The 26,400-nt window shown below is 33.5% G+C and overlaps 1 protein-coding gene across 2 annotated transcripts in view; it reads left to right on the top strand.

The window, feature by feature from the left end:
- The window catches only part of VAPA (VAMP associated protein A), a 68,395-nt gene extending 42,255 nt beyond the window's left edge, over positions 1–26,140 (top strand). The window contains exons 3-7 of one of the 2 annotated variants that reach the window (XM_072604228.1): positions 8,546–8,649; positions 10,967–11,047; positions 16,083–16,214; positions 19,953–20,126; positions 25,388–26,140. In XM_072604228.1, the coding sequence (XP_072460329.1) occupies positions 8,546–8,649; positions 10,967–11,047; positions 16,083–16,214; positions 19,953–20,126; positions 25,388–25,546 (650 nt within the window). In that variant the 3' untranslated portion in view covers positions 25,547–26,140. The remainder of the gene's footprint in view (positions 1–8,545; positions 8,650–10,966; positions 11,048–16,082; positions 16,215–19,952; positions 20,127–25,387) is intronic. The other variant, XM_072604229.1, reaches the window with a different exon arrangement.
- The last annotated feature ends 260 nt before the right edge of the window (positions 26,141–26,400 follow it).

Below are 26,400 nucleotides of genomic sequence, written 5' to 3'. Positions count from 1 at the left end.
TGTCAAGTGTCACACTGCCGGCAAGTAAATCTGCTTGACTTCTCTCAACCTTCCAGTTTCTTCTTGTCTGTTTGTCTGTTATTTTATTTCCTGCTATCTATAAACCCATTCAGGTTTCTCCTATCTTTCAAAAAAACAAAACAAAACTCTGACCTTACCCAGTAATTGTCAAGATCTCTTATCCTGTATTTCTCCACTCGCACATAAAATTTTTTAGTAAAAACTGTCTATATGAACTATTTACACTTGTCTGATTTCTTAATCCCCTTCAGTTTTGTCTCCCATCTCATGATACAATTGAAACTGTTTTCTCCAAAGGTTACTAATGATTTCTTAATTGCTAGTTTGATGGTCTCGTCTCAATCTTTATTCTTTTTTTTTTTTTACTTCTCTAGTATTTGATGCTTATTGACTAATCTCTTCTCTTTAATTCTTACTCTCCCCTGGTTTTTGTGAAACTTCTTTTGGTTTTCCACCTGCCTGTTTGAATAACTCAAGTCTCTTTTGCTGGATTATCATCCATATTATGCCTCTGATTTTGAATGTCCTTCAAATTCTTTCCTCATCTTCTTTATCATCTTTTTTTTAAAAATTTTTTTTTCACAAACATTCAATAGGCTCATCAGCTTTTAATTTTGTAATTTTGTAATTTTCTCCCAGGCATACAGTTTTGTACGAATTAACTGGGACAAAGTAAAATAATAAAATTTATTGAGTTATTTCAGCTTGTTTTTTTACATCTTTAAAAAACAATATATAACATCTACTTTTGTGGCAATTTAAAAAAAACAAACCATGATTTGGCATTGAGTTTACAAGTTTTGGACACAGTCTTTAATAGTTTATGGCTAAACCATACTTCTGTCACTTTGGTTATTAAGTGTATTTTTTGACAGTTCATTTTTCTAAGCCCTACTTAGAAACATAGGTATTATATTCTTTTTAAAAATTTTAAAATTAAAAAAAATATTTTTTTGAGTTCAAATTCTCTTCCTCTGGCCTGCCCATTTCCCAGCCACTGAGAATGCAAGGAATATATCAATTATACATATGAAATGCAAAATAATTTCCATATTAGCCATATCATTCAAGAAAAGCAAAAAAAAATGAGAGAACTGTACTGCAGTTTGCACTCAGAGTTCATCAATTTCTCTGGGGGTGGATAGCATTTTTCAACATGAGTCCTTTGGAATTTTCTTGGATTGTTGTATTGATAAGAGTAGCTTAAGTCTTTCACAGTTGATCATCATTTCAACATTGCTGTTATTGTGCACAATGATCTCCTGGTTTTTCTCATTTAACTTTATATTAGTTTAAATAGGGTTTGCCATGTTTTTCTGACACCAGCCCCCCTTGTCATTTCTTATAGCTCCATCACAATCGTATCCCGCGACTTGTTTAGCCATTCACCAATTGGTGAGCATCCCCTCAATTTCCAATTCTTTGCCAACACAAAAAGAGTTGCATTAAATATTTTTATACAAAAAGGTCCTTAAAATTTTGATCTCTTTGGGGTACACACCTAGTAGTGGTATTGCTGGGTTAAAGGTACTGCACAATTTTATAGTCCTTTAGGCATAGTTCCAAATTGTTCTCCAGAATGGTTGAATAGTTTACAACTCTCATTAGTATACCTGTTTTCCCTCATCCCTTCCAGTATTTGTCATTTTTGATAGGTGTGAAGTGGTACCAGAGTTACTTTAATTCAAATGTATCGAATCAGTAGTGATTTAGAGCATTTTTTTCATATGACTATAGATGGGTTTTTTTGAGCACTGCTCATTCATATCCTTTGGTCATTTATCAGTTGGGTAATAGTTCCTATTTTCATAAATTTGACTCATTTCCCTGTATATTTGCGGAAGGGGACCCTTATCAGAGATTCTTGCTGTAAAATTTTTTTCTTTTCATTGTTTATGATACTTTTAAGCAAAATTTAGTTTTCCTGATTATCTCTTTTAATTAGCTCTTTTTGCTTTTGCTTTGTCTGAGATCATGATTGATATTGCTGCTTTTTTACTTCAGGTGATACATAATAGGTTTTTCTCCATTTCCTTATTTTAAGCCTATGTGTGTATCTTTCTGCTTCAGGTGTTTTCTAGCAGACAACATATTGTTGGATTCTGGTGTCTAATTCATTCTGCTATCTATTTATGTTTCATGGGCTATCTCATTCCATTTATATTCATAGTTGTGATTACTGCTAAATGTATATTTCCCTTTTCCTATTTTCTTCTGTTTAGCCTTCTCTTTGTTTTTATTGTGTCTCACCTCAAAGGTTTGTTTTGCTTCTGACTATTGCCTCCCTTAATTTGCTCTCCCTTTATAATCCCTTCCTTCCCCTTTTCTTATTCCCTTCTCCTACTGTTTCCCTGTTTCATTCAGTAAGATAGATTTCTATACTCAATGTAGTGTATGTACATATAATTGAAGTTCAGGCATTGCCTGCCACTTCCATCCACCCCCAAATATTTTCTCCTCCACTATAAAATCTCTTCCTTGCACACCTCTTTTATGTGAGATAAGTTTTCCCATTCTACCTCTTCCTCCTCCTCCTCCTCCCAGTCCATCCTTCTTTCTCAACCCCTTCCTTTTTTTCTTTTTGAGATTATCCTGATGTAATCAACTCATACCCACAGCCTCTATGTAGACTTCAAACTTCCCTAATAACAGTGGAGTCTTTGAAGTTGCACGTGTCATTTTCCCATCTAGGATGTAAACAGTTCAACTTTATTGAGTCTCTTATGCTTACTCAGCATGAGTACTTTATCTTTTTATGCTTCTCTTGCATCTTGTGTTTCAACATCAGGTTTTCTATTTAGCATGGGTCTTTTCATGAGGAATGCTTGAAAGTCTTCTCTTTCACTTATTTATTCATTTATTTCTAAACATTCACTTCCATAAGATTTTGACTTCTAAACTTTCTTCCTCTCCCTTCCCTTCTCCCCAAGACTGCTTGTAATCTGATATAGGCTGTACACAGACATTCATATTAAACATATTTTCACATGAATCATGTTGTAAAGAAGAATTAGAACCAATGGGCAAAACCACGAGAAAGAAGAAACAAAAAAAGAGCAAAGCAAATCGTATGCTTTGATCTGCATTCAGACTGCATAGTTCTTTTTCTGGTTGTGGATAACATTTTCCGTAATGAGTGAAAGTCTTCTATTTCATTAAATGTTCATTTTTTTGTCCCTGAAGAATTATACTCACTTTGCTGGGGTAGGTTATTTTTGCTCGTAATCCTAGCTCTTCTGGAATGTTATATTCCAAGTCCTTTTCTTCTTTAATGTAAAATCTACTAAATCTTGTGTAATTCTGACTGTGGCTCTGCAATATTTAAATTCTTTCTAGCTGCTTGCAGTAGTTTCTCTTTGACCTGGCAACTCTGGAATTTGGCTCTAATATTCCTAGGGGATCTCTTATAGGAGGTGATTGGTGAATTCTTTCAATTTCTGCTTTTTCTCTGGTTCTAGAATATCTGGGCAATTTTTCTTGATAGTTTCCTGAAATATGATGATAGATTTTATTTTATTTTTTAAATCATGGCTTTCAGGTAGTCCAGATCTCTCTTTGATCTATTTCCCAGGTCAGTTTTTCAAATAAGACATTTTACATTCTTTTTCTGTTTTTTAGTTCTTTTGACTTTCTGTTATTGTTTCTTGATGTTTCGTGGAGTCATTAGCTTCTACTTCCTCAAATTTCATTTTTAAGGAATTTAAGGAATTAAGGAATTTTAAGGAATTATTTTCTTCAGCCTCTTTTACCATTAGGCTAATTGTGTTTTTAAAGTATTTTGTGTGTGTGTGTGTGTGTGTGTGTGCTGTTAATTCTCTTTCCATAATTGCATCATTCTCATTTTTCTTCCTGGTTTTTTCTTGTATCACTCTTATGTCTTTCTTTAACTCTTCCAGGAATTCTTGTTGGGTTTGTGTCCAATTAACATTTTCCTTTAGGCTTTGCAACTTTTTTTTTTTTTAAAAGATTGTTTTCTTCTTCTGAGTTTATATTTTGGTTTTCCCTGCCACTGTAGTAGCTCTTTATGATCAAATCCTTTTTTTCTCCTCATTTTTCCAGACTGTTTCTTGACTTTGAACTTTATGTTGGAGTTGGGCTCTGCTCACCTAGGGGTGGGGAGGCACTGTTCCAGGTTTCAGGCTTTTTTTGTGCCGCTATTTTCAGAGTTAGTTTTGTGTGTCTGCAAGTTTTCAGTGTTTCCAAGGTGGTTTGATCCATGGAGAGGTGTGATCACTGCTCCCATGGTTTAAATTCTGCTCTTTGCTCAGAAAGGACCCCTGTTATCCTGCAGTTGCAAGTTGCAAGTACTAGCACTCCTCGTGGCTTTGGGATTATGACCAGGCCCCCTGCTGTCTTAACTGCCTTGCTAGTGCTTTTCTGTCCCTGAACTGCAACCAGGGCCCCTGTTCCCTTGTGACTGACCACAGATACTTCTCTCCACCTTGGGAGCAGCCACCTAAAATTGCATATAAATAATAAAGGTACTAGTCAGCATCATCTGTACCCAGTGTTAGGAAAGGGGTTCCCTTTAACCTTTCTTACCAGTTGTTTGACTCCCCTTACCATCTCTGGGCTTAGAGCTCTGGAAGGTGCTGCTGCTTGAATATTTAGCTTGTTTCACGACCTTGGAATCCTCTTTTTTGAGTACTTTCTTTATATAGGAAGGAGTTTCAAAAGAGTAAAATGGGAAAGATTTTCATTAAAGACCCAAGAAATCTAAAATACTATTAATATGACTTTAAATTTATTTTAATCCTCTCATTTCTATTCTTTTCTTCAACAGCAATTAAAATTTTGTAGTATCATTTCTGATTGTCACTTCATGGAGAATTAAATCCTTTATTGTATAATCTCAATTTTAAAAACACTTGAAAATGTGTTTCTGACATACTATGAAAACGAAACTGAAAATGAGAACCTAGTATTTTCCCACTGATTTCAATGATAATTCCAGATATTAATTTTTTAAATTTCTTTTCAAGCAGAATTTTTATTTGTATTTTGACAGCATTGGGTGGTTCCTTTTGTTAGTATACAATTGGCTCTTGATTTGCAATGAGAAGTAATGTTTTGTTAATTGTCAGACATTGCATAGATAATTCATTTGGCAAAATAAATATATATGTGGTAGAATTGTGTTTGTGTATGTACCCCATTGGACATATGGAAGCATATAGGCATGACACAAAGAAAACCCATTCTAATATGAAATTAAGGGATTCCTGATCTGTGTCATGAATCATAGAAGCATGATCTTCACTTAATAAAGTTAAATCTGTGTAAAATGGATCTTCCTGTAGCAGAGTTTTCCAGGTGCTTTGCAAAGAGAAAAAAATGTGAATTTTTGATAATTAGGTAGAGTCTTTTCAAATAGTCACTTAGTGTGATTACTGTTAAACACGATGAATGTGCAAGATTGATTAATGTGGTCTGAGGGCAGTTGCTTTCCCAGCTAGAATGGCAGTTAAGCTTGTACATTATCTTCTTATACTAGTTTTATCTAACCACATGATTTATGAAGAAGACTGAATACCAGAAAACTAGAGTTTTTCATAAATACTAAAACTCAAGGTATTTGGCAGTGGAGAAACTTACCAATGGGAGAAGGGGTCAGCAAGGTAAAGAGATGTTCTGGGATGAGAAGGTTGCAGGGGATGATAGATCTTACAGGCTCAAGAGTCCTCAGGTGTTGAGGGACATTCTAGAATAAGAAGGCAGCTGAGGCCAGAAAGTAGAAACAGAGCCAGCTAGGGAATGAAATTTGGCTCACTCTGGACCTCTCCTCAAAGTTCTCAGAGAAGATGAGTGTGAATTTATATTGTAATATTTAAGTATACAGCTCTAGTATTAAGTATTCAGTAAAACCCAAGAATATCTTGTACTGTAATTTGACTTATTTCTTATTTTGAGGATATTATAATTCATTTTTGCTTATTTGGAGTTATACTCCATTCAAATAGAACATATGAAGCACCAGCATACAAATTATTTAGGGGGATATTTAGTACAAGCATGTTGATTCTTTGAGTAAAGTTATTGAACTTCTCTAAATGAATTGAATTTAGCTTGTTATGGAATTTGACTTAATATTTAGCCACACCTCTTTTGTTTTGTACTTGTGAAATAAATTTTTTTTGTATCCAATTTGTACTTTATATCTTTGCTTATTAAATTTAATCCTTTTTATCCCAGTGTTCTAATGATTTTTGATAGTGATTTTATTGTTTGACATGTTAGTTTCACAAACCTTTTAAAATTTCTTAAGCACATGATCTTTGCCTTTCAGCAAATCTTTGATAAAATAATAAACAGTATAAGTTGAAGTGCAGATGTCCAGGACACTGCACTGTAGACCACTTTGAAAGTTGGTGCCAAACCTGGCCACTTTTAACCACAGAGCTATGCTATGACCTAGATTGTATGTCTTCCATCTTATTGAGAAGAACAGGATGATAGACTTTGCCAAATACTTTCCTAAAAGACAAATACTGTGTCTACAGTATTCACCTGATCGCCAGTCTAGTTTTAAAAAATATGATCTGTTCTAGAAGCCATGATCATATTTTCTACATGCTAACCAAATACACTTTTGTTATAATATATTCTACAATCTTGCCAGGAATTGGAAATCAAACATTGGTATAGCTTGCAGACTCCCCACTTTTTTGAAATTCAGGACATTTACCTTTCTCTAGTCCTGTGGTATATCTCTCATTCACAATTTATTTTACTCTATTTAAATCCTATTGATCCTCTCTCTAAATTTACTTGTTTGAAATCTGGTCTTCTAAAATCAAGATCATACCAGATGGTCCCTTGCCTTCTTCTTGAACTCTCTTACATATTTTGGGATGATCATTTACCCCCAAGTTTCCCATCCTTTCTACCTGAGCAGTTATTTTTATGTTGCTGGTGAGAATTTGATCTAGAATAGCAGTTATCAGCACAAGTGAATAAATTATTAGCAGTTGCCTTTTTGGGACAGAGAGTTTCAACAGATGATGACATCTGTGTTAAATGAAGTCTCCTGTCATTGCTGTATCATGCCTCCATGCACGACTTGTGATCTGTTTTCCAAACTCCTGATTAAGCTTTCTTATTCTGTCCAGTGAGTCTGTGGTATAATCTGATGGTTTATATTCCTCTGTTTCTTGTTTCTTGTTATCCATCTGCAAATACTTTCCCTACTGTGAGGCTAAATTTGTTTCCTTGATGTCCTTGGCCCTTGGTACATTTTTGTTAGAGACGTGAGTTCCTGGAGTTTGTTAGATCTATTCTAGGACTTTGTCTTTTCTGAGTGTGTGACCTTCAGTGTTATTTGTTTGTTTATTTATTCATTTATTTTATATTCACACACATTCATTTTACATACATACACAGTTCCGTGGTATCTAGTATGGTGGTTGTAAATGGGCTATTTTCTCATTCTTTTCAGTTGAAAGCTCTTTAGATTTATTGGGGCAGTGTGACATAGTAAAGAGAGCACTAGCTTTGGAGCCAGGAATGCAGTATCTGACACAGATTAACTATGCAACCCTTAACCCCTCAGTGCTACAGCAACTATCTAAGATTGTAAATTGAAGAGATACCAACCTGCACTGGTAGATGGAATTTCCTTAACTGGAGTTCACTATATCAATGAAATCATAGGCATAATAGCCCCTATCCACAGTCCCTTGATTAGATTTGCAAGACTCAAAGAAAATACATTTTTGCCAGCCATTGTTAGTTATACTTCTCCATTCGTTATGTACCTGACAAAATTAGGTACACATGTTAATTATGATGTGATTGGGAAAATAACAAGTTATACATTTACAATTTACAGCATGTTCCTTCTTATACCACAAGGTGGCTCTAGAAGTCAATGTACCCAGAATATATCTGCACAGTTGGGGATGGGAAGTTGGGAAATGTGTTTGATTTTTGGGACATTTTCATTAGAGTAGCGACTTTATTAGAATTCTTTGAAACATTTCTCTAACCAAACAAGTTTTTCTAAGTGTTAACAATCTTATAAATACTTCCCATTACATTAGAATTTTAAGTGATAGAGAAAAGGGCATTTGATTTACTAAGTACATCATTTCTAATCCAGTTGACTTAATTTGGGGGAAAATAGTACTTGATCAGGAAATACCAGAAATGGGACTTTAGTTAACTTTTACTTTTCACAAATTTTCATTAACTATAAATTGAGACTAATGGGAATTAATAAAGTAAACATATGAGGTAGAATTTTGAAATATTGTCTAAATTTTTGTTAGCTATATTCTTACATTTTTAATAACTAGTCATTTTCCCCCTCTTCCCTCCCATTTCAAAAAATAAATTTTACTTTAGTTAAATTAAAATTGTTCCCTAAGGGTATTGATTCAGGATATTTAATATAAATATACAAGTGTTTGACTTGTTATACCCTTTCTAAGTATAAAACATCACATCTAGGATGCATGATAAGCATATACAAGTGGAGTAACTTTTAAGTGGAATACAGTATAATCTACTCCTTCTTCTTATTCAGTAATGCTACAGCCTTTTGACTACGATCCAAATGAGAAGAGTAAGCACAAGTTTATGGTACAGACGATTTTTGCTCCATCAAACACTTCAGATATGGAGGCTGTGGTGAGTATATTCCATAATCAATTCAGTTTTAGGAATCATTATAAACTACAGAGCATTAAGAAATATTGTGCTTATGTAATTATCCCAGAGAGTGATTATTTAAAAACTTCAGTAATCACTACCATAGAAGTTATTTTAAAATCAAAGATAATGTCATGTGACCCATCTAAATGTAGAATTTTAACCTTTTCTTGATTTTATTTTGTCTCAGTTACTAGAGTTTTTTGATTAATGACAGTGCATATGTGAATGTTAATTTCATGTAAAAATTTTCCTGTTTTAAGATTTGAAGTATTAACTCGTACTTTTTAGTGTATAGTACTTGCAAGTATTCCAAAAGCCTTTACACCAATTTGATATTTTCTGCTAGACAAGTACTACCAGAACCTTCAACTGCTTCTTATATGTGGGCCATTGCTAAAGCTGTCTCTGTTTCTTTTTGATCTTTAGCATGTCACTTAATCTCACCAGTACCCAGTTTCCTCTCTGTAAAATGATTGAGTTGCCTAAATTATTTTTAAAATTTGTTGACTCTCTTTGTCAGCTCCAGAACAGCATTTTGTAATATCATTGATTAGAATGACATAAGAAACATATTTGTATTATCTAAAGTAAATGTCTATGTAAAGCAGAAATTTCTTTTTGGGAAAAAAAAGAAAGAGTAGTGAAGCAAATTATTAATGTCTGACCTCTTGGTGGTAGTGTGGTACAGAGAAAAGAATACAGAATTTAGAATCAGGGAACCTATCTGAATTCTGCCTCTTTTACTCTCTCTTCCTTTGTGATATTAGTCAAATTACATTTGGGCTCCCCTCTTGGGGGGCCTTTCTCATCTTTAAAATGAGAAAGTTGAACTAAATGTCCTCTGAAGATCCATTTAGCTCTACATTATGATACTATGATCATATTCTATGTTCTTTATTGTTCTCAGTTTGCTGTATTCCTGTTTTAGGTAGTAGAGTCCTAAGTTTACTAGAATTTAAAGGAGCAATTAAAAAATACTATTTTTTTTTCAGAAAATCTGTAATCTTACACAGAGCTCTGGCTTTGCATCTGTATCTTTCTATATCTGTATATCTCTTTATAGCTGAAGCTATCTTATAATTAAGGAAGCTTTTGAACTTTGGGAGTAAGCGTCATGCATTTGCCTTCTCATATATTGTCTTTAAAAACTCAGGCCCTTTATAAAAGCAAGTCATTTACATTGATTATTAAGTCATTAAAGTCTAAGAGAAGTGCCTCAGAACAAGAACCTCTGAAGATCAACAAAATGTATTTTTTCCTAAACTTCTATTTTTTAAAAAGTGAAGAAGCTCTAAGCTTTAAATCCTACTGCAACTTAAAAGTTAATAGCATTCTCTGAGGAATAAGGTTCCACCTGCAGTAAAGTATTTACAGAGTTCCCTGACCATGTACTCTAGAGCAGTGGTTTCAGATGTGTGGCTTGAAACACTTCCAGGTGTTGCTTAAACTAGATGAAAATGTAATTGGGAAATATTTAACAAACCAGATTGAAATGCAGTTGGGAAATATTTAAGAAACCATATTGAAATGCAATTGGGAAATATTTAATAAAAAAAAAATCCCCCCCACCCCCCCTTGTGTGCTTCTTAGGCAAATTAGTCAAGAGTAGGGAAGCACCAAAATAAGGAAGAGAGTTTTATTGTCTGGGATTTCTTGCTACTTTTACAAAGAATTTAAGACAATTTAAAAATTTTTCGGGGAAACAAACTATAGTTGACCCTATAGCCTGTCTGATTTAGTAGATATTATCTCACAGCCCAAGAGATAGCATTTTTTTGCTTTGTTGTCTTGTTTCTTCAAATCCTGGCTTGTAGGATTGACTGAATGTTTAGTGTTGTTTTAGCCCTATAGGCTAAGAAGAAGCAGGAATAAAGGCAAGGTTGGCACTATAGAAAACAGCACGTAGCACTTTCTGTTTGCTTGTTCAAATTCAGTCCTAGAATAGCGGAAAAATTCAGCATACATATTCTGTTTAAGATTGATCATAATAATTCATGTTTTTACTGCCTTGGAGCTTTAAAAACATGTAATTTGAGATGAAAGAAAATACAGATTTTTTTTTTTTTATATAGTAAAATTTTAGTAACCAGACAAGGTTTTTTTTTGGAGGGAGTGGAGGTGGAGAGGATGATTCAAATTTAATAAGTAACTTCCCAAACTGTTTTCAAAAATATTATGTATGTAATATATATATATATATATATATACATATAATGTATATATTACATATATTCTGTGTGAATTAAGAGGGAATTGTTATTTAGATTTTTGATGTGTAATAATTTCTTTTCAGTGGAAAGAAGCAAAACCTGATGAACTCATGGATTCCAAATTGAGATGTGTATTTGAAATGCCCAATGAAAATGATAAATTGGTAAGTAGATAGTATAGTTAGTAACATCAGTATCTTCTAAATATCCCAAGTAAGAGGATAAAATTCTCTATTCTTTTCAAGTTGCCTTTGCTTATAATGTGTTTGTGTCTTGTGGTGTTCAGTATGAGAGAGAGAGAGAAAGAGAGAATATGAAAGTGTGTTTTTATGTTTAACTTAAAGTTTAAAAAACTAGATTCTTACATAAATTTTTGGTATTTAAAAGAAAAACTTATTTTCAGTTATCTGTAGAAATATTCTGTAAAAGAAAGTACTTTGAAGGATTTGTTTAGATTTATTATAGGATCACACTTTCTCTGAAAGGGTCATATAAAAGAGAAGGAACATTTCTGAACTCTTTGAATGTAGTCATACATTATTGATTAGTCAAAAAAGAAACAAATAAACTATCGGAGTGTATATATGTTTGTGTAAACTTATCTACACCTCCTCCAAAATAATGCATTTGTGTCTTAAAAAGAGAAAATAACTTTATATGGATGTGCCGTTTAATAAAACAGTTGACTATTGTAGAAATTTCAGTCATTTTAGAATAATTGTTAAAATTATTATCTTGTTTTAGGTATCAATATATAGTCTTAAAGTTAACATTTAATTTTCAAATGTAAATCATGTAAAAAAGAAATAGCTGGACAATTAGTAAAAGCTTGATTAATTTAGGCTGGTAGAGCTTAGAATGACATTGAAGTCTTTTAGCAGTTCTAATAAAGCAGGTAACCTTTGCCATAGCTACACACCTTAGATTATTTGACATGTCCTTGTATTGAGCTGAAATCCCCTTGCCCATAGCTTTTTCATGTTAGTTCTAGTTCTGTTCTCTTGAATTAAGTGCCTGTAAAGTTCTGTTGGCAAGACTTAGTTCTCTTTGTTAGGGAGTGACATCAGATTATGGTATCTTCTTTAATTGAAAATATATGAGAAAGGAAATTATTAAAGAATTGTTATATCTTATTAGGTAAGAGAAGTAGAACCATCTTCAGAGATGCTGTAGCTGAATCTGTATGCTTTTCAGGGCTAGATATAAATTCTTGGTTTTCTTGGTCCCAAAGAAGAGATTAGAAAATGTACCTCCTTCCCTTTGCATAAGTGAGAGACTGTGGCTGTTGAACATTGACATATCAGATTATCAGATTCAGCTAATATGTTAGTGTTGCTGAACTTTTTTCCCCCTTTTTAAATCTAAGGGATAAGTCTCTTGGTAGATGTATATATTTGTAAATTAAGATGATGTAAAAAAATCAACAATAATTTTGAAAGAAGTTTTTGGTTTGGTGGCAAGTAACATAAATTCTGAATCTCTAGCACTCTTTTCACCTTATATAATCAGTTGTCAGATCTTGCCATTTCTACCTTTTTATCATCTCTTCCAAGCTACCTCCTTTCTTTACTCACATAGTTAGCACCACCCTAGTTGAGGACTCCTCTTTTATTGATGATGCAAGAGACCCTTAATTTGTCTCACTCCTTCAAATCTCCAGTCCAGCCTATACATTTACTGCCAAAGTAATTTTCCTTAAGTGTCAAGCTGACCATGTGATACCCCTTTTTAATCAACTTCAGTGACTTCCACTGGGCTCTAGGATACAATGTAAACAATCCTGATTTAGCTTTTAAAGACCTTTCTAGCCTCACTGGGTATTTCTCTGTCCTTTTGTGTTCCCCTCTCTCTACATGAATTGATCTTCTCTCTTTCATACATGATACTTCATTTCCAATGTTTGTACCTGTGGATTGGCTTTCCTGAATGCCTGGAATGCACTCCTTGTACCCTTTTCCCACCTCTGCCTCATAGGATCTCTTTTCCTTGAAGATGAAGCTCAAGCACTGTCTTTTGTATGAACCTTTCTTTATCCCCTCCACTCCCCTAGTGTCCTCCCTCCTAATATTTAAAAACTTTGTATATATTTTCATTAACTTTATGTTGTATAAATTTGTGTATGTATGTGTACACATTCATAGACTTGTCTCTGCCATTAGAATATGAGCTTACTGCAAGTAGGAATTTCATTCTTTGTATTTGTATTTCCAGAACTAGCACATTGAGTGGTAATAGGTTCTTGATAAATACATTGTGATGTGAAGAATACCTGTTGCCAAAATGCCATATTAGTCTACTTTTTGTTATACTTTAGTTCCCCCTTCATTAGGTTCTTTAAGTCTAGTCGTGCATTTTTTTTCTGTCATGGAAGCTAGTTACATGCCCCTACTACTTCTTTCTGTATCCTTATCTCTGTTTCATTAAGTCCTGTTTTCCCCCTTGGCAAATTCCAACTCAGTTCTCCTTCCCTGGACCATAGCACTGAGTTTTTTAGAACTACTATAAACTCCTGTCTATCCTTTACCTTTTTTTCCAAATATTTTTACTTTCTTACTTTAAGTGATTTAGGTTTTCCCTCAAGAGACATCACATCTCTGATAATCTTCATCACTGGATGCCATTTATTCTACTCCCATCAATGATCTCAAGGGCTAATCAGAGTGGGTGATATGTGCCTTGAGTTCCCATTGCCAGACTGTTTCTCTACTAATAGATTTCCTATAATATTAACAGTATTAAAATAAAATTCTTATTTTAAATGCATGCAGACCATTTATTAGTACTTTCATTAGCACAACAACATTTAATGTTGTTGTCAGCTGTTGATTTCGCAGTTTTCTCAGTGACTTTTATACCTGGCTTATGATCTTTCTCTTTTTTTTTTTTTAACTCCTTCCTTTGAGGTCTTCCATATTCATGTTGATAACCACTGGAATATGCTCATGTTGATAACCACTGGAATATGCTCATGTTGATAACCACTGGAATATACTGACCACACAATTTCTTAACTTCCTTAACTCTGACGATCCTCTGCTACCCCACTTCAGACACCCATATCCACATACCAGTATGGTTGTACTTATACTTTACTGTGTCTCAAAACTGCACTACCTCAAAATCACAGTTTTATTGACTATATTATATATACACATATATTTATTTCTCATGTCTTCATTCTTTATCCTCATTAGCACCTCTCTGATTCTCCTTATTCATTTCCCTCATTCTGGCTTCACTTATTTGCATACCCATGAAAGGCATGCCTTTGAAGAGCTGTAGTTCATCCAGGGAGAAGATGAATCAAGATAGAGGGGGACCAGAAAGCATCAGCTCAAAGTTCATATGCTTAGGAATGGGACATTATAGTCTTTTTCAAGTATTTAAAAGCCCTTTCCACTAAGTAGAGATTAGACTTATTTTGCTTGTCCCTGTAACATTAGATGAAAGTTTTCACTGAAGTACTTTTCAGCTCATATAACACCTCACCAAGAGTGAATGGGCTTTTAAAGTAATTAGTACATCTTTGTTGGTCTACAAATACAGAACGGATGGGAATCTTGTAGAAATTCCTCTGGTAACATTGACCTTTTAAATTTCTTCTAATTCTAGGATTCCATGGTTTTTATAACCCCATGGTTTGCTGTGGGCCTAGAATTTCTCACTGCCCATCTCCCTCTCTGATCATTCCTGGCCCTGCTTGACTGACTTTAAAAAGAATTTTTTTTGGTTGGTCTTGTTTGCATTCCACCGAACATCATTGGAGAAAGTAATGAAATCCACTGGATTGCACCAATAGTAAATTTTTTTGCTGCTCACTGTCTCTTATTACTCTTTCATTAACCTCATATTAGATATTCTGTCTTTTCCTTTGACTTCAGAGATACCAAACTCTCCTGGTTTTCCTACCTCTCTGTTCCTTCTCTTTCTCTTTAGCTAGATCCATGTCTTCCTCCTCATCTCTTACTGTAAGTACTGCCCCAGGGACTGCCTTTCCTTTCTTCTTCTCAGTCCTTCTTCCCCTTTCTTTCCATTGTCTCTATTATCTCCTTTAATCTCATTCATTCCCTTTGTTTTCAGCTGTCACCTTTGAGAATTTGTGCTCTAGCTGGACATCCTACTGGGATTTCTGCACATGTCCAAGCTGATCTCATTATCAGCCTCTTAAACTTGGATTTTTTTTTAACTTTAGTCTTTTTATCTGTGTGGCATCTCTAGTCAGCCATTTGGCTATATGTTAAATTGGGTTATTTTTGAAAATAGTTTTTAAAAAACAACCCAGAGACACTGGACTTATTTAGACCAGTGCAATAATTTTGTAGGCATGGTTGTAAAGTTATTCTTTGGATTTCTGTGAACAGATATTTCCCACTGAGACGAGAATGGCCCCTCAATGACATTAAGGAATTTAGGTTAAACTTTAGAAAGAACCTTGCTATTGTGACATGTTTTACATCAAATGATGTTTTCCATGATTTAAAAATTGTTATACAAATGCTTAATGGTAGACTGATCAGATGTTTCTTGATGTCTTCTAATCGTAATGTAATAAGATTTTAACTGTAATATTCATAACATTTTCATAAATAATTTTTGTAAATTTTTCTTTTGGTGGAGTTATTTTTTTTTTTCCAGGGCGAGGGTAGGAGAGAGGTGAGCAGAGGAAGTAGTATGAAAGGACCTTGTAGATATGTAAGCGTTTGAATCCTATAGGGAAAAAGCTCATTAACTATTTATGGTAGATTACTGGTAGATTATAATTAGGAGTAAGAAAATATTAAGTCTTTATTTTCAGTTACACGTTGAATTTTAGGCTGAAAGTTAATTCATGAAGTTAATGAAGTTAATGATGGAGTAAAAGGTCATGCACTGGGGGGTGGATCTTTAAAACCATTGGAGGAGAAACATGCATACAAATGTGGTAAACAAGGGTGATACAATAGGGATATAACTTTAAGGGGATGATGGAGAAAACTTAAGATGTATTTCCATGTCTTCTTCCATGTCTTCTAAGTTATAACTAGTAGTCGATATCTTTGTATTATTGCTTATCCATAAAACTTGTTTTTTTTAAAGTAGTGATATTACTGTTCTAAAGACTAATACTTTCTCTGTGGTTTAGTCACTCCCTTATATCATGCAAGAAAAATCTGATGCGTTTGATGCCAGTCTGAGAGTGTGTTTCCCATGCCACCTCAGGGTATATCTACTCCAGGGACCGGTTTCACTCCACCAGTCAGCAGCATCACCTCAGTTGCAACACCTGCCAGTTATAGCCTGAAGACTGACCCCAGGGCATCACACAGTATGTTCAGACAGCAAAAGTCTAAGGTTTGTTACAGGGAGCTAACAGCTATAGGATTCTACTGGTGTTACTTAAGTTACTGTAGGTAATTGGAAAATAAGTTTTCAGAATATATTTTAAAATGAAACAGGTACAGCCATACACTCATTTTCATCTTGTATTTACAATAGCAGCTAATAAAACTATAGAGTCTTAAAAAAGTTCACCATATATAAAAATAAACCAAACTATCTAAAACTTCTAACTTATTAACAAAAAGCTTTATTGTTTACGAAGTGCTTTCCTTACAGTAATTTCTCTTCTAGTGTAAAGTAGGTAGTTTATGCAAGTTGGTGAATGTGAATATAGTTACATTCAAGAAAAATCAAAATTTTATATTTTTATGAAGTTGGTATGATATTCTAAAATAAAATTTTAATTTCCTCCTTTGGATTGTGCCCCTGGCTCTGGTTGTTGTTCCCAGAATACTTTGAGTTCCATGTCTGGGTAAATTTGTAGGCATTGCAGCATAGACATACACCTTTAGGATTTAAAAACTGGGTAATACATACTAAAGCTAATATTCAAATGTGTTGTTTTTAATACCAAGGAATAAATTAGACACTTCATTTTCAAAACATAAATAGGTCAATCATAAACCATATAATAGCAAGCAATACAAAGGAAATAGTAAAGTGTGTGGTCCCTTTCTCTCCTGTTTTTAAGCAGTGTTCCAGTGATAGGTACCACTATTAATATTAAATCACAATTCAGTAAGTTATTAAGAGCCCCAGGGTGCTTATTGTACATTGTCTGCTTCTCAGTTCTAGGAGCAGTCTAAAGCTTCCCACTTCATAGAGCAAAATATGCCTCCAGGAACCAAGCAGTCTCCTTGAATGGATTTCTTGAGCTGCATGGTACAGAGGAGACAATTTCTTTCTCTTAAAGTTTTCTTTCAAGTTTTTAAGATGTTGCTGTGTAAATGACATGGTGATTTAGATTTTAAACATACTGTGCATAGATTAATAGTCGTACCTTTAACACAACTAAAGGTTAGTTATTTGTTAACTTGTGGTATGTGGTGACTTGGTTGGTATAGGGTAACAAGGCTCACTTTATACACCTCATCCAATAACTTTACATTTCACTTTGGAGGCATTTATTTGAACCTTTTGAGATTTGTTTGTATGTTAGAATACCAGGTTATATTTGGTTTAGCAGTCAAAAAGAGGAAAGTCTTAAGAGTTAGAACCAAAAGGGGCCTGAAATGTGGATATATAGTTGAATTCCCCTATTTTATAAAATAGAATACTGAGGTCCAGAGAAGAGAAGTGGCCTTTCCCCCAGATCATACCTTTAGTAAGTAGTAGCAGAACCTGAATTTGAACCCAGGTTTTTCAGCCCCTAAGTTCAGTGCTTTTCCTCCCACTATACTTGTTTTATGCTATATTATATACTATTCTGCCAAGTTTATAAACTTTTCCCTTTAAAATCCTGCTGCGGATTTTTTTTAATGGAATGTATGGTTCTTCTGTTTGTTAGCCTTTTAGTATGAGTTTACCACTTTATTATCTTGTCTCTTCCTACAGTCTGCCCAATTGTCATCATCTGCTGTATTAAGGCCTATGTTGTCAGATGTTAAAATTTACAAAATATCATTTGCTCAAAATTAAGTTCAGATATGATTAACATTCCATATGAGGTTCTGCTATGATGTGTATAGTATAATTCTCCTTTTTACAAAATACCATTTGAACCATTTCTTATAGAATACCATTTGAACGGAAATACTGGCCTTTAAAAAGATTTTTAAAAGATCTACAGAAACATAGTAAAATAATTACTCAATTTTATGTCTCAGTTTTAAAAATCAACTAAAATGCATTTTGCACACTTTGTAAGTGTAAGTTCCTTGAACATAAAAACTACTACCATTTTAAAAACTTCATTCTCTTATAGCTTAAGACAGTACCATGAACAGAGTAGGCATTTAATAAATTTAAAAAAGGTCTTTTGTGTACTCTTCAGGTTTCAGTTTTTCATTGTCAGTTTTTAATCCTGTTGCTTATATGAAGGCTAAAAAAGTCTACAAAGTTTTCCTTTTCTTTCTGTTCTCTCTGTGCCATCTTAAGTCTCACAAGTGTTTCTCCTTTTTTCTCATCTTGTCTTAATTTGTTCTACTTCACAAATTTAAGCAGGCTCAGGTTTCTCTTTAACTGGTATATTATTTCCTTGGAATTCTTACCCATTTTCATTTGTATGGAAAGAACTTTCTAATACAGTTATCTTGGTTCTGACTTTGTAAAAATGGCATTTTGCTGTACATGTTTCTAAGACTTAAAGTTTTCCTCTACCTTTAGAATTTTTTATCATCCTGTTTTTTTAATGAGTACAAAATTATAGAGAACTCTTTCATAATGTTTGTCAGCAATTAAGCTTTTTTATTAGGCTCTTACAGAATTTTTTTTTCCCACAATTGATCTGGTGGTATATATAGTATTGTATAATCTCATTTGGCCTAACTTAAAAATTTTTTTATCGTTAGTATGATTTGTAGATTTTGAGCTGGAAATCCTTCATTTTATATATTTACATTGTGAAAAGGGAAGATTTTTAGTTAATCTTACTGTTATAGTCTGATTAATGTGGAGAACATGGCTAGTTTAGACTACTACAAATGAAGATAATAGGTCCTTTGGTATCTTAGGATGAATTGAGTGAAGTACTAAGGTCACAAGGGTAGAAGGTGTTTAGAGATCTAGTTATTGTACTTCTGGGTGTAGGTGTTTATCACATTATTGGTATTACAAAGCCTGATAGGTTAAAAAGCACTGAGTGACTGAACCATAGTCATTTAATCTATTAATTCTAAGGTACACCTGTAATCATGTCCAATCCCCTCATTATAGAGATGAGGGAATTTAGGCTTAGAGAGGTAAATTAACTAGTATAATTTCATGTTGGTCAAAACCAAAACTAGAACCCAGGTCTCCTAACTTTCATCATAGTCCAGTATCTCTTTTCATTATAACATTGCCTTATGCAAGGCTGCTTTAATTTCAGCATTGCAAATGTTGTTAATGAGTGTTGGAAGAACTTGATACTATCTTATACCCCATAAAGCCATTGGATTTGGAGTTAGAAGATTCTAATTGTTCTCTTTTAAAAACACCTTTGTGACTTTGGCCTCATTTTACTGATATGACAAATGAGAGACTTAGAGTAGATTCAATTTTCAATTCTCGGATCCCTTTAATTTAACTTTTTCTGCCTGTTTTTTGGCTTCATGTTGATGGTTATTTTTATACTCTCCCAGATTTCCCTTTTTTATTTACATCCCCTGTCTTACCCCAGTTAACATAACTTTTGTACCTTCTTAAAATTCTCTTAATTACAGGGTTATCGTGGGGAATGATATGGAGACCTTAAGGATAAGGAACCTCTACCCTCCAGAGCTTCATTTTAAGCTCCAGAATTGGCACAATTAAGAAACCAACCTTCTCCTTTAAACCTTCTCCCTCCGTCTTCCTCCTGTTTCAGATATCAATGGGCTTATTATTTGAGGGCACAATTTTTCTTATTTTTGACTTAGGACTTTTATTTCCTTTTGGCGGGTGACCTTATTTTAAATGCTTATAAATTTTCATTGGGGGGAGTGTTGGCATTTTTATTAAGGATTCAGAGGTAATTTTAAATATTTCAGTTTGAATATTTGCTGAAAAGGCAAAACAAAAGAAAATGTGTGGATATTGTATAGCCTTAAAATATATTTGTAATATTTACAGATTGATATGGAGCCTAGCAAAGCTCTACCACTGAATGCATCTAAACAAGATGGACCCATGCCAAAACCGCATAGTGTTTCACTCAATGATACTGAAACAAGAAAACTAGTGGAAGAGTGTAAAAGACTTCAGGGAGAAATGATGAAATTATCAGAAGAAAATCGACACCTGAGAGTAAGTTTTACATTTTAAAATAAATTGTGATTTTGTGAGTTAAAGGTGGTCGCTTTTATTTAAAGATATACTGATCACTTTAGTTTTGTTTTAGATATTATTATTTGTAAGTTGTCAATCATTTTATTGTAATCTTTTTCTTGAGGTTTCTAATGTGTAAGTCTGCAGTAAATTTAATATTTTTTAATCTAAAAGAGTTTTGACATTTTGAGTGTTTTTTTATATAAGAGTTTGTGTAATTCTAATGATTCCATTAAGGGTATGGTAATCTCATTTTTCGTCTTCTTTTTCATGACACACTTTTGCAGTAGTTTTAGTAGTTTAAAATTGAGTACATCTTTGTATTAAGGAGATTTTTATTGGATCAAGGTTTTACATCCTGTCCTGGGGGATCTCTTAAATTTTATGAACCTATAGTCTTTATTACATCCTTCAGCAATATGTTTTTTTGACACATTTGTTCTAAAAGCATGCTTCTAGCAGTCACAATGATAGGCTACAGTTAAGCCTGGATTTTGATACTCTGAAAGCCACTTCTAATGGCCATTTGTAGAAGTAGGTGATTTTCAGCAGTTTGTATTATTGTTTGAGTTACTGTTCCATGGTTCATTGGATTTAACAGGAATTTTTCATTTCAGTTTAAAGGTTGTTAATGATCTTTTGCATTTTATAACTTCAAGCATTAGAAAATTAAAAGTTAATTTACAAATGTAGAACTTGGAAGAAAAATATTGAAGTTGTGTGTAAGCATTTGGATTAAATTAGTTCTTCTAGCTATGGCAAGTAGCTCTTTATCTGCTAATATTTTTAATGGAATAAATGTGTACATGTGTACACATGCATACATGTGTAAACTGATAACATAGAATTAGTTAAAAATAAACATGTGTAAACTGATAACATAGAATTAGTTAAAAATAAAAAATAGTTTCTTATTAGCATTGTGCAGGTAAATGAAATATAAGAACTTCTTGAGCACAGGAGGTAATGTGCTGTATAAAGAGCTCTAGATCTGTAATTAGGATTGGGATTGAGTCTCATCTGCTATTTACCAGGTATTTGACCCTAGGCAAATCACTTAAGCTCTCAGTTCCCTTATCTATAAATGGACTGAATGTCTTCTAATGCTTCTACATCTCTTTTTCTGTTGAGAGTAACACTATCCTTCTAGTAACTCAAGTTCACAACCTTGAGTCTTCCTTGGCTGATGCTTCACCCACCCTCATTCCACATAGCTAGTCAGTTGCCAAGTGGCACTGAGACTAACACCACTGTAACTTTAGTATTCATCCCCATCCCCTCCTCTCTGCTTCCATAGCCCTTGCTTCCACTGCCACTTTAGGTCCTCATCACCTTTCCACTTGATGGTTTCAATAGTCTCCTCATGGTTTTTCTTGCTTCAGGTCTCCCTTTTCCAATATTTTCTTCACATTGTTGCTTAGTTGAAACTGAAAAAATACATATTTCTAACTCCAGACCCAGTAATCTCATCACTGTGCTACCTAGCTTCCTGTTTGTGGTTATTTAAATTAGCAGCAAATCCCACCACTAGTCACCATCCATCTTGATTTATTTTCTTTTTTGTGGCTAAAAACCAGAATTTAAAGTCATTTTCAGAAATGTTTTTGTAGTGACAGTGTTATTAGTATAACTTTGCAGAGCACCAGCTTTGAAAGATAATTTAGATGCCTTAAATTCCAATTTAAAGAATTAGCCTCTATTTGGTAGTTACACTTTGTACAAGTGCTAAAAACCATCTCCAGACTTTTTAGAGTTGTGAAAAGAAGTAGGCTAAAAGAAAAAAACACACAGAAAAAGAAAGTGAAAATAGTATTTATTCTTTAATCTGCATTCCTCTCTGGATGTGGATAGCATTTTCCATCAGAGACTCCTTTGTAAATATCTTGGATCACTGTATGACTGAGAAGAGCTGTATCATTCATAGTTGATCATCACACACTGTTGCTGTTACTGTGTACAGTATCTGGTTCTGCTCATTTCATTTAGCATCAGTTAATACAAGTCTTTCCATGTTTTTCTGAAATCTGCCTGTTCATTATTTCTTATTGCACAATAGTATTCCTTTACATTCATATACCACAGCTTGTTCAGCCCCAATTCCTCACTTGATGGAAGTCCCCTCAGTTTCCCATTTTTTTGCCACCACAAAAAAACTGCTATAAATATTTTTTTATGTGTATGTCCTTTCCCCTCTTTTATGATCTCTTTGGTATGTAGATCTTCTAGTGGTATTGCTGGATCAAAGTGGTATGCGCAGTTTGGTTGCCCTTAGTTCATACTTCCAAATTGCTTTAGAATGGTTGGATCAATTTACACCTCCACCAACAATGCATTAATGTGTCTCAATTTTCCCACATCCTCTGCAACATTTATCATTTTCCTTTTCTGTCATATTATAACCCTGTGATTAGTGTGAGGTGGTACTTAAGTGTGAGGTGTTTCAGTTTTCATTTCTCTAATCAAAAATAGTTTAGAGCATTTCTTCATATGAATATAGAATTTTGATTTCTCCATCAGAACTGCCTGTTCATTTCCTTTGACTTTGTCTGCCTTTCTGTATAGTTGGTCTCAGTGAATCCTAATTCGTATCACAAAATGAAATTCAGATCTTGGGGGGTGCTCAGTGAGCTGGTATTCCTATATCTAAAAGGGAGAGGAATGGAATGAAAAGGAAAAACATTTATTAAATACTTACTATGTGAGAAGCACTGTGCTAATAATTACTGAAGATACAAATAGAGAATCTAGACAATCTCTGCTCTAAGATTGCTCATGTTCTAATTGGGGGCAATGACACATAAAGGAAGATTCATAATCAATTCATAGGGATAATAATACCTACTCATGGGCTGTTGTGAAGAACAAGTTAGATAATGGTATAAAACTCTAACTATAAAGAGCTACGTAGTTGTTAGTTATTGTATCATTTTTCTATTTTTTGATAATAGCTACCAGTTAGGTAGCTCTTAAATAAGTATTCAAAGCACTTTACTTAGCTGATGAGTAATTTAGGGGTTCAGGTGCATTTTTTCTGGAACGGCTAAAGATTTTTGTTGCAGTAAAGGTTGAAGGAAGTTAAAGAATTCCTGATAGAACACAACTCAGAAGATACAGAACTTTTCATCTGTAGTGCAAAATTAAAGATAATACTGGCTAGGATACTTTGTTATGTTTACCTTTCTATTGACGGGGAAATAACTTTATATAAGAAACTTTTGGGCGGTGGGTGGGCAGTGTAGTGTGTTCATTTAATAGGATTTTTTTGATTATATGTAAGACATGATCTTTCAAAATGTATTTCAATTCCAACTTGACTTGAGGCTCAAGAAATTTGTCAAAGGGATTTTTGGTAGTAAATTTTAAAAAATTATTTAATATTGATGAAACATCTTTTCATAATCATCTTCATTTTCAAGTCTTTTTTTAGCTTTGTAAGCATTTATACTTATGAATTTATTAAAACTTAAAATTACATTAAGACTCTTGGGAAACTACATATATTCTCTTCCAGAGAGCCAACCTTATAATAGTTTTAAAAAATTTAAAAAGAAGGAAAGAAAGCAGTTCAACTAGAATTAAATTGATATGTCAACTGAGTCTGACATTATGTGTATCTGTGTGTCTGTCTCTATCTGTATATCTCTGTCTACCTTTCCTACCTCTGCTAAGAAGGTAGAGGAGAGAGAATTTTTTAACTTTAATTTTAAAATTTAAACTTAAAATACCAAAAAAGGGAGATTTCCATATACACAGTAGAACCTAAAAAGAATCTTCCATACTGCTTGCTTCTTAATAAAATAATATAATAAATTGAACCCATTACTTTTAAAACTCCAACCCTTCTTGTCTGGTTTTTCTTCTTTTCTGTGTACTTTAAAAAAAAAGTTTCAGTGGCAGGAAGTATATTTTCTCATTCTTTGGGATTAGGCTTATATTATAATTATATACCATTCAGTTTCACTGCTTCTGTTTGTTCTTCATCTTCATCATTTCTTACAGCGTAATACAGTTCTGCCACATTCATATGCCATAACATGTTTAGCCATTCCCTAAGTGATGGAAATCTTTGTTTTCTAGTTCTTTTGCTATTAATAAAGTAACAGCTGTAATATCATACCTTAGTGCACGAAGAACCTCTCTTTGTATCTTTATTGTAAATGGACTTAAATTTCTAGCAGTTTGGATGAAAGTATCAGTGATTTCTTAACATAATTTTAGATTGTTTTCCAGAGTTGCTTGAATCACTTTATGAACTCAAACAATGTAATTACTATTCCTGACTCCACAAACCTTTTTTAACAGTGGGTATTCCCTTGGTATCATTTTTGCCAGTTTGTTGGTTTTGACATTAAACCTCAAAAGTTGTTTGTAGGACTCTTGGTTACTAACAGTTTGATATTTTTCAATTTTGGGAAATTTTTTTTTCATTTAAATATTGAGAAATATTATTATTGCTTAGTATTTTAGTTAGTTCTCCAATAGCTTGTTTATCAGACCTTCATCAGACATAACTGAGGTAGATTTTCTCTCTCCCCCCCAGTTTGATAGTTTTCCTTCTTATCCTGTCTGTATTGCTTTTGTTTTTGAAAAAGATTTTCAGTGTGATCAAAATGAATACTTATAATTTTTTCTCATTACCTCTCTTCTATGTTTAGTTAAGAATTCATCCTCTAGTCATTCCTCCACAGTACCTATCTTTGTTATGGCACTTTGTTATGACACTATATTTATTGTGAGCTTCTTATGGTATGAGGGGTAAGATGTTGGTTTAATCCTAATTTCTGCCAAATTACTTTTCAATTTTCACAACAGTTCTTTTCAAATAGGATGTTCTTCCCCATATAATTTATGTTCCTAGGTTTATCAGACATTGGATCATCTGGTCCATTTGTTTATGATTTGTTCTTGTCTAGTCTAATTCACTGATAATTACTGCTTTATAGTATAATTTGCGGTTCAATTCTCCCTTCATTTCTTTTAGCATTTCACTAGAGCTTTTGTTCCTTCAAATCAGTTCTATTATTTTATCTCTGTATAAAGTACTTCCTTAGTAGTTAGATTTGATATAGCACCAAACCTGTAAATTTATTTAGATAGTATTATTTTCATTATTTTGGCGTGGTCCATTAATACGCACTGAGTTTTCTTCCAATTGCTTGTCATTTATTACTTCTCTAAAATGTTTAGGTGTTGTTTGATAGTAAATTAATGAACATCTTTTTAATGTATTTTTTTTGCAGGATGAAGGTTTAAGGCTCAGAAAGGTAGCACATGCGGATAAGTCTGGATCAAGCTCAGCCATGTCTTTCAGAGAGAATGTCACCAGTCCTCTTCCTTCACTTCTTGTTGTAATTGCAGCCATTTTCATTGGATTCTTTCTAGGGAAATTCATCTTGTAGAGTGAAGCATGCAGAGTGCTGTTTCCTTTTTTTTTCTTGACCAGAAAAGATTTGTTTACCTACCATTTCATTGGTAGTATGGCCCACGGTGACCATTTTTTTGTGTACAGCGTCATAATAGGCTTTGCCTTTAATGATCTCTCACGGTTAGAAAACACAATAAAAACAAACTGTTCGGCTACTGGACAAATTGTATATTATCAGATCATCAATAGCAGGTGTCAGTTGCACATTCAGTCCTTTATGAAATTCATAAATAAAGAATTGTTCTTTCTTTGTGGTTTTAATAAGAGTTCAAGAATTGTTCAGAGTCTTGTAAATGTTATTTTAATAATCCCTTTAAATTTTATCTGTTGCTGTTACCTCTTGAAATATGATTTATTTAGATTGCTAATCCCACTCATTCAGGAATTTGCCAAGAGGTATTCTGTGGGGAAATGGTGCCTCTTACAGTGTAAATTTTCTCCTTTACCTTTGCTAATATCATGGCAGAATTTTTCTTATCCCTTGTGAGGCAGTTGTTGACCGAGTTTTTCATCCTTACAATCCTCTCCCATGGTATTTAACATAAAAAAAATAAAACTGTTAACAGATTCTTGCTGGGTAGCCTGTTTGTGTCTCTTGTATCATTAGAAGGGGATACCTAAGAAGTCTTTTGTGTATAATAATTTGAGATTAGTAATGCCTTCTATCTGCACTCAACCTTATTATTTGGCTTATTCTGATACTTGTAATTAAATCTGAAGGAAAAAAAACCACAAAATGAAACCTGTTCTTATAAGGAAAGAAAAGTGTTTATAAATTTTGATGCTGCTTTCAGTGTTATGGGTGATGATAAATCAGAATTATCTTTA

Source organism: Notamacropus eugenii, chromosome 4, assembly GCF_028372415.1.
Source record: "Notamacropus eugenii isolate mMacEug1 chromosome 4, mMacEug1.pri_v2, whole genome shotgun sequence".
Classification (NCBI taxonomy): Eukaryota; Metazoa; Chordata; class Mammalia; order Diprotodontia; family Macropodidae; genus Notamacropus; species Notamacropus eugenii.
The sequence above is the reverse complement of the archived record's forward strand: the minus strand, read 5'-3'. Positions and strand labels throughout refer to the sequence as shown.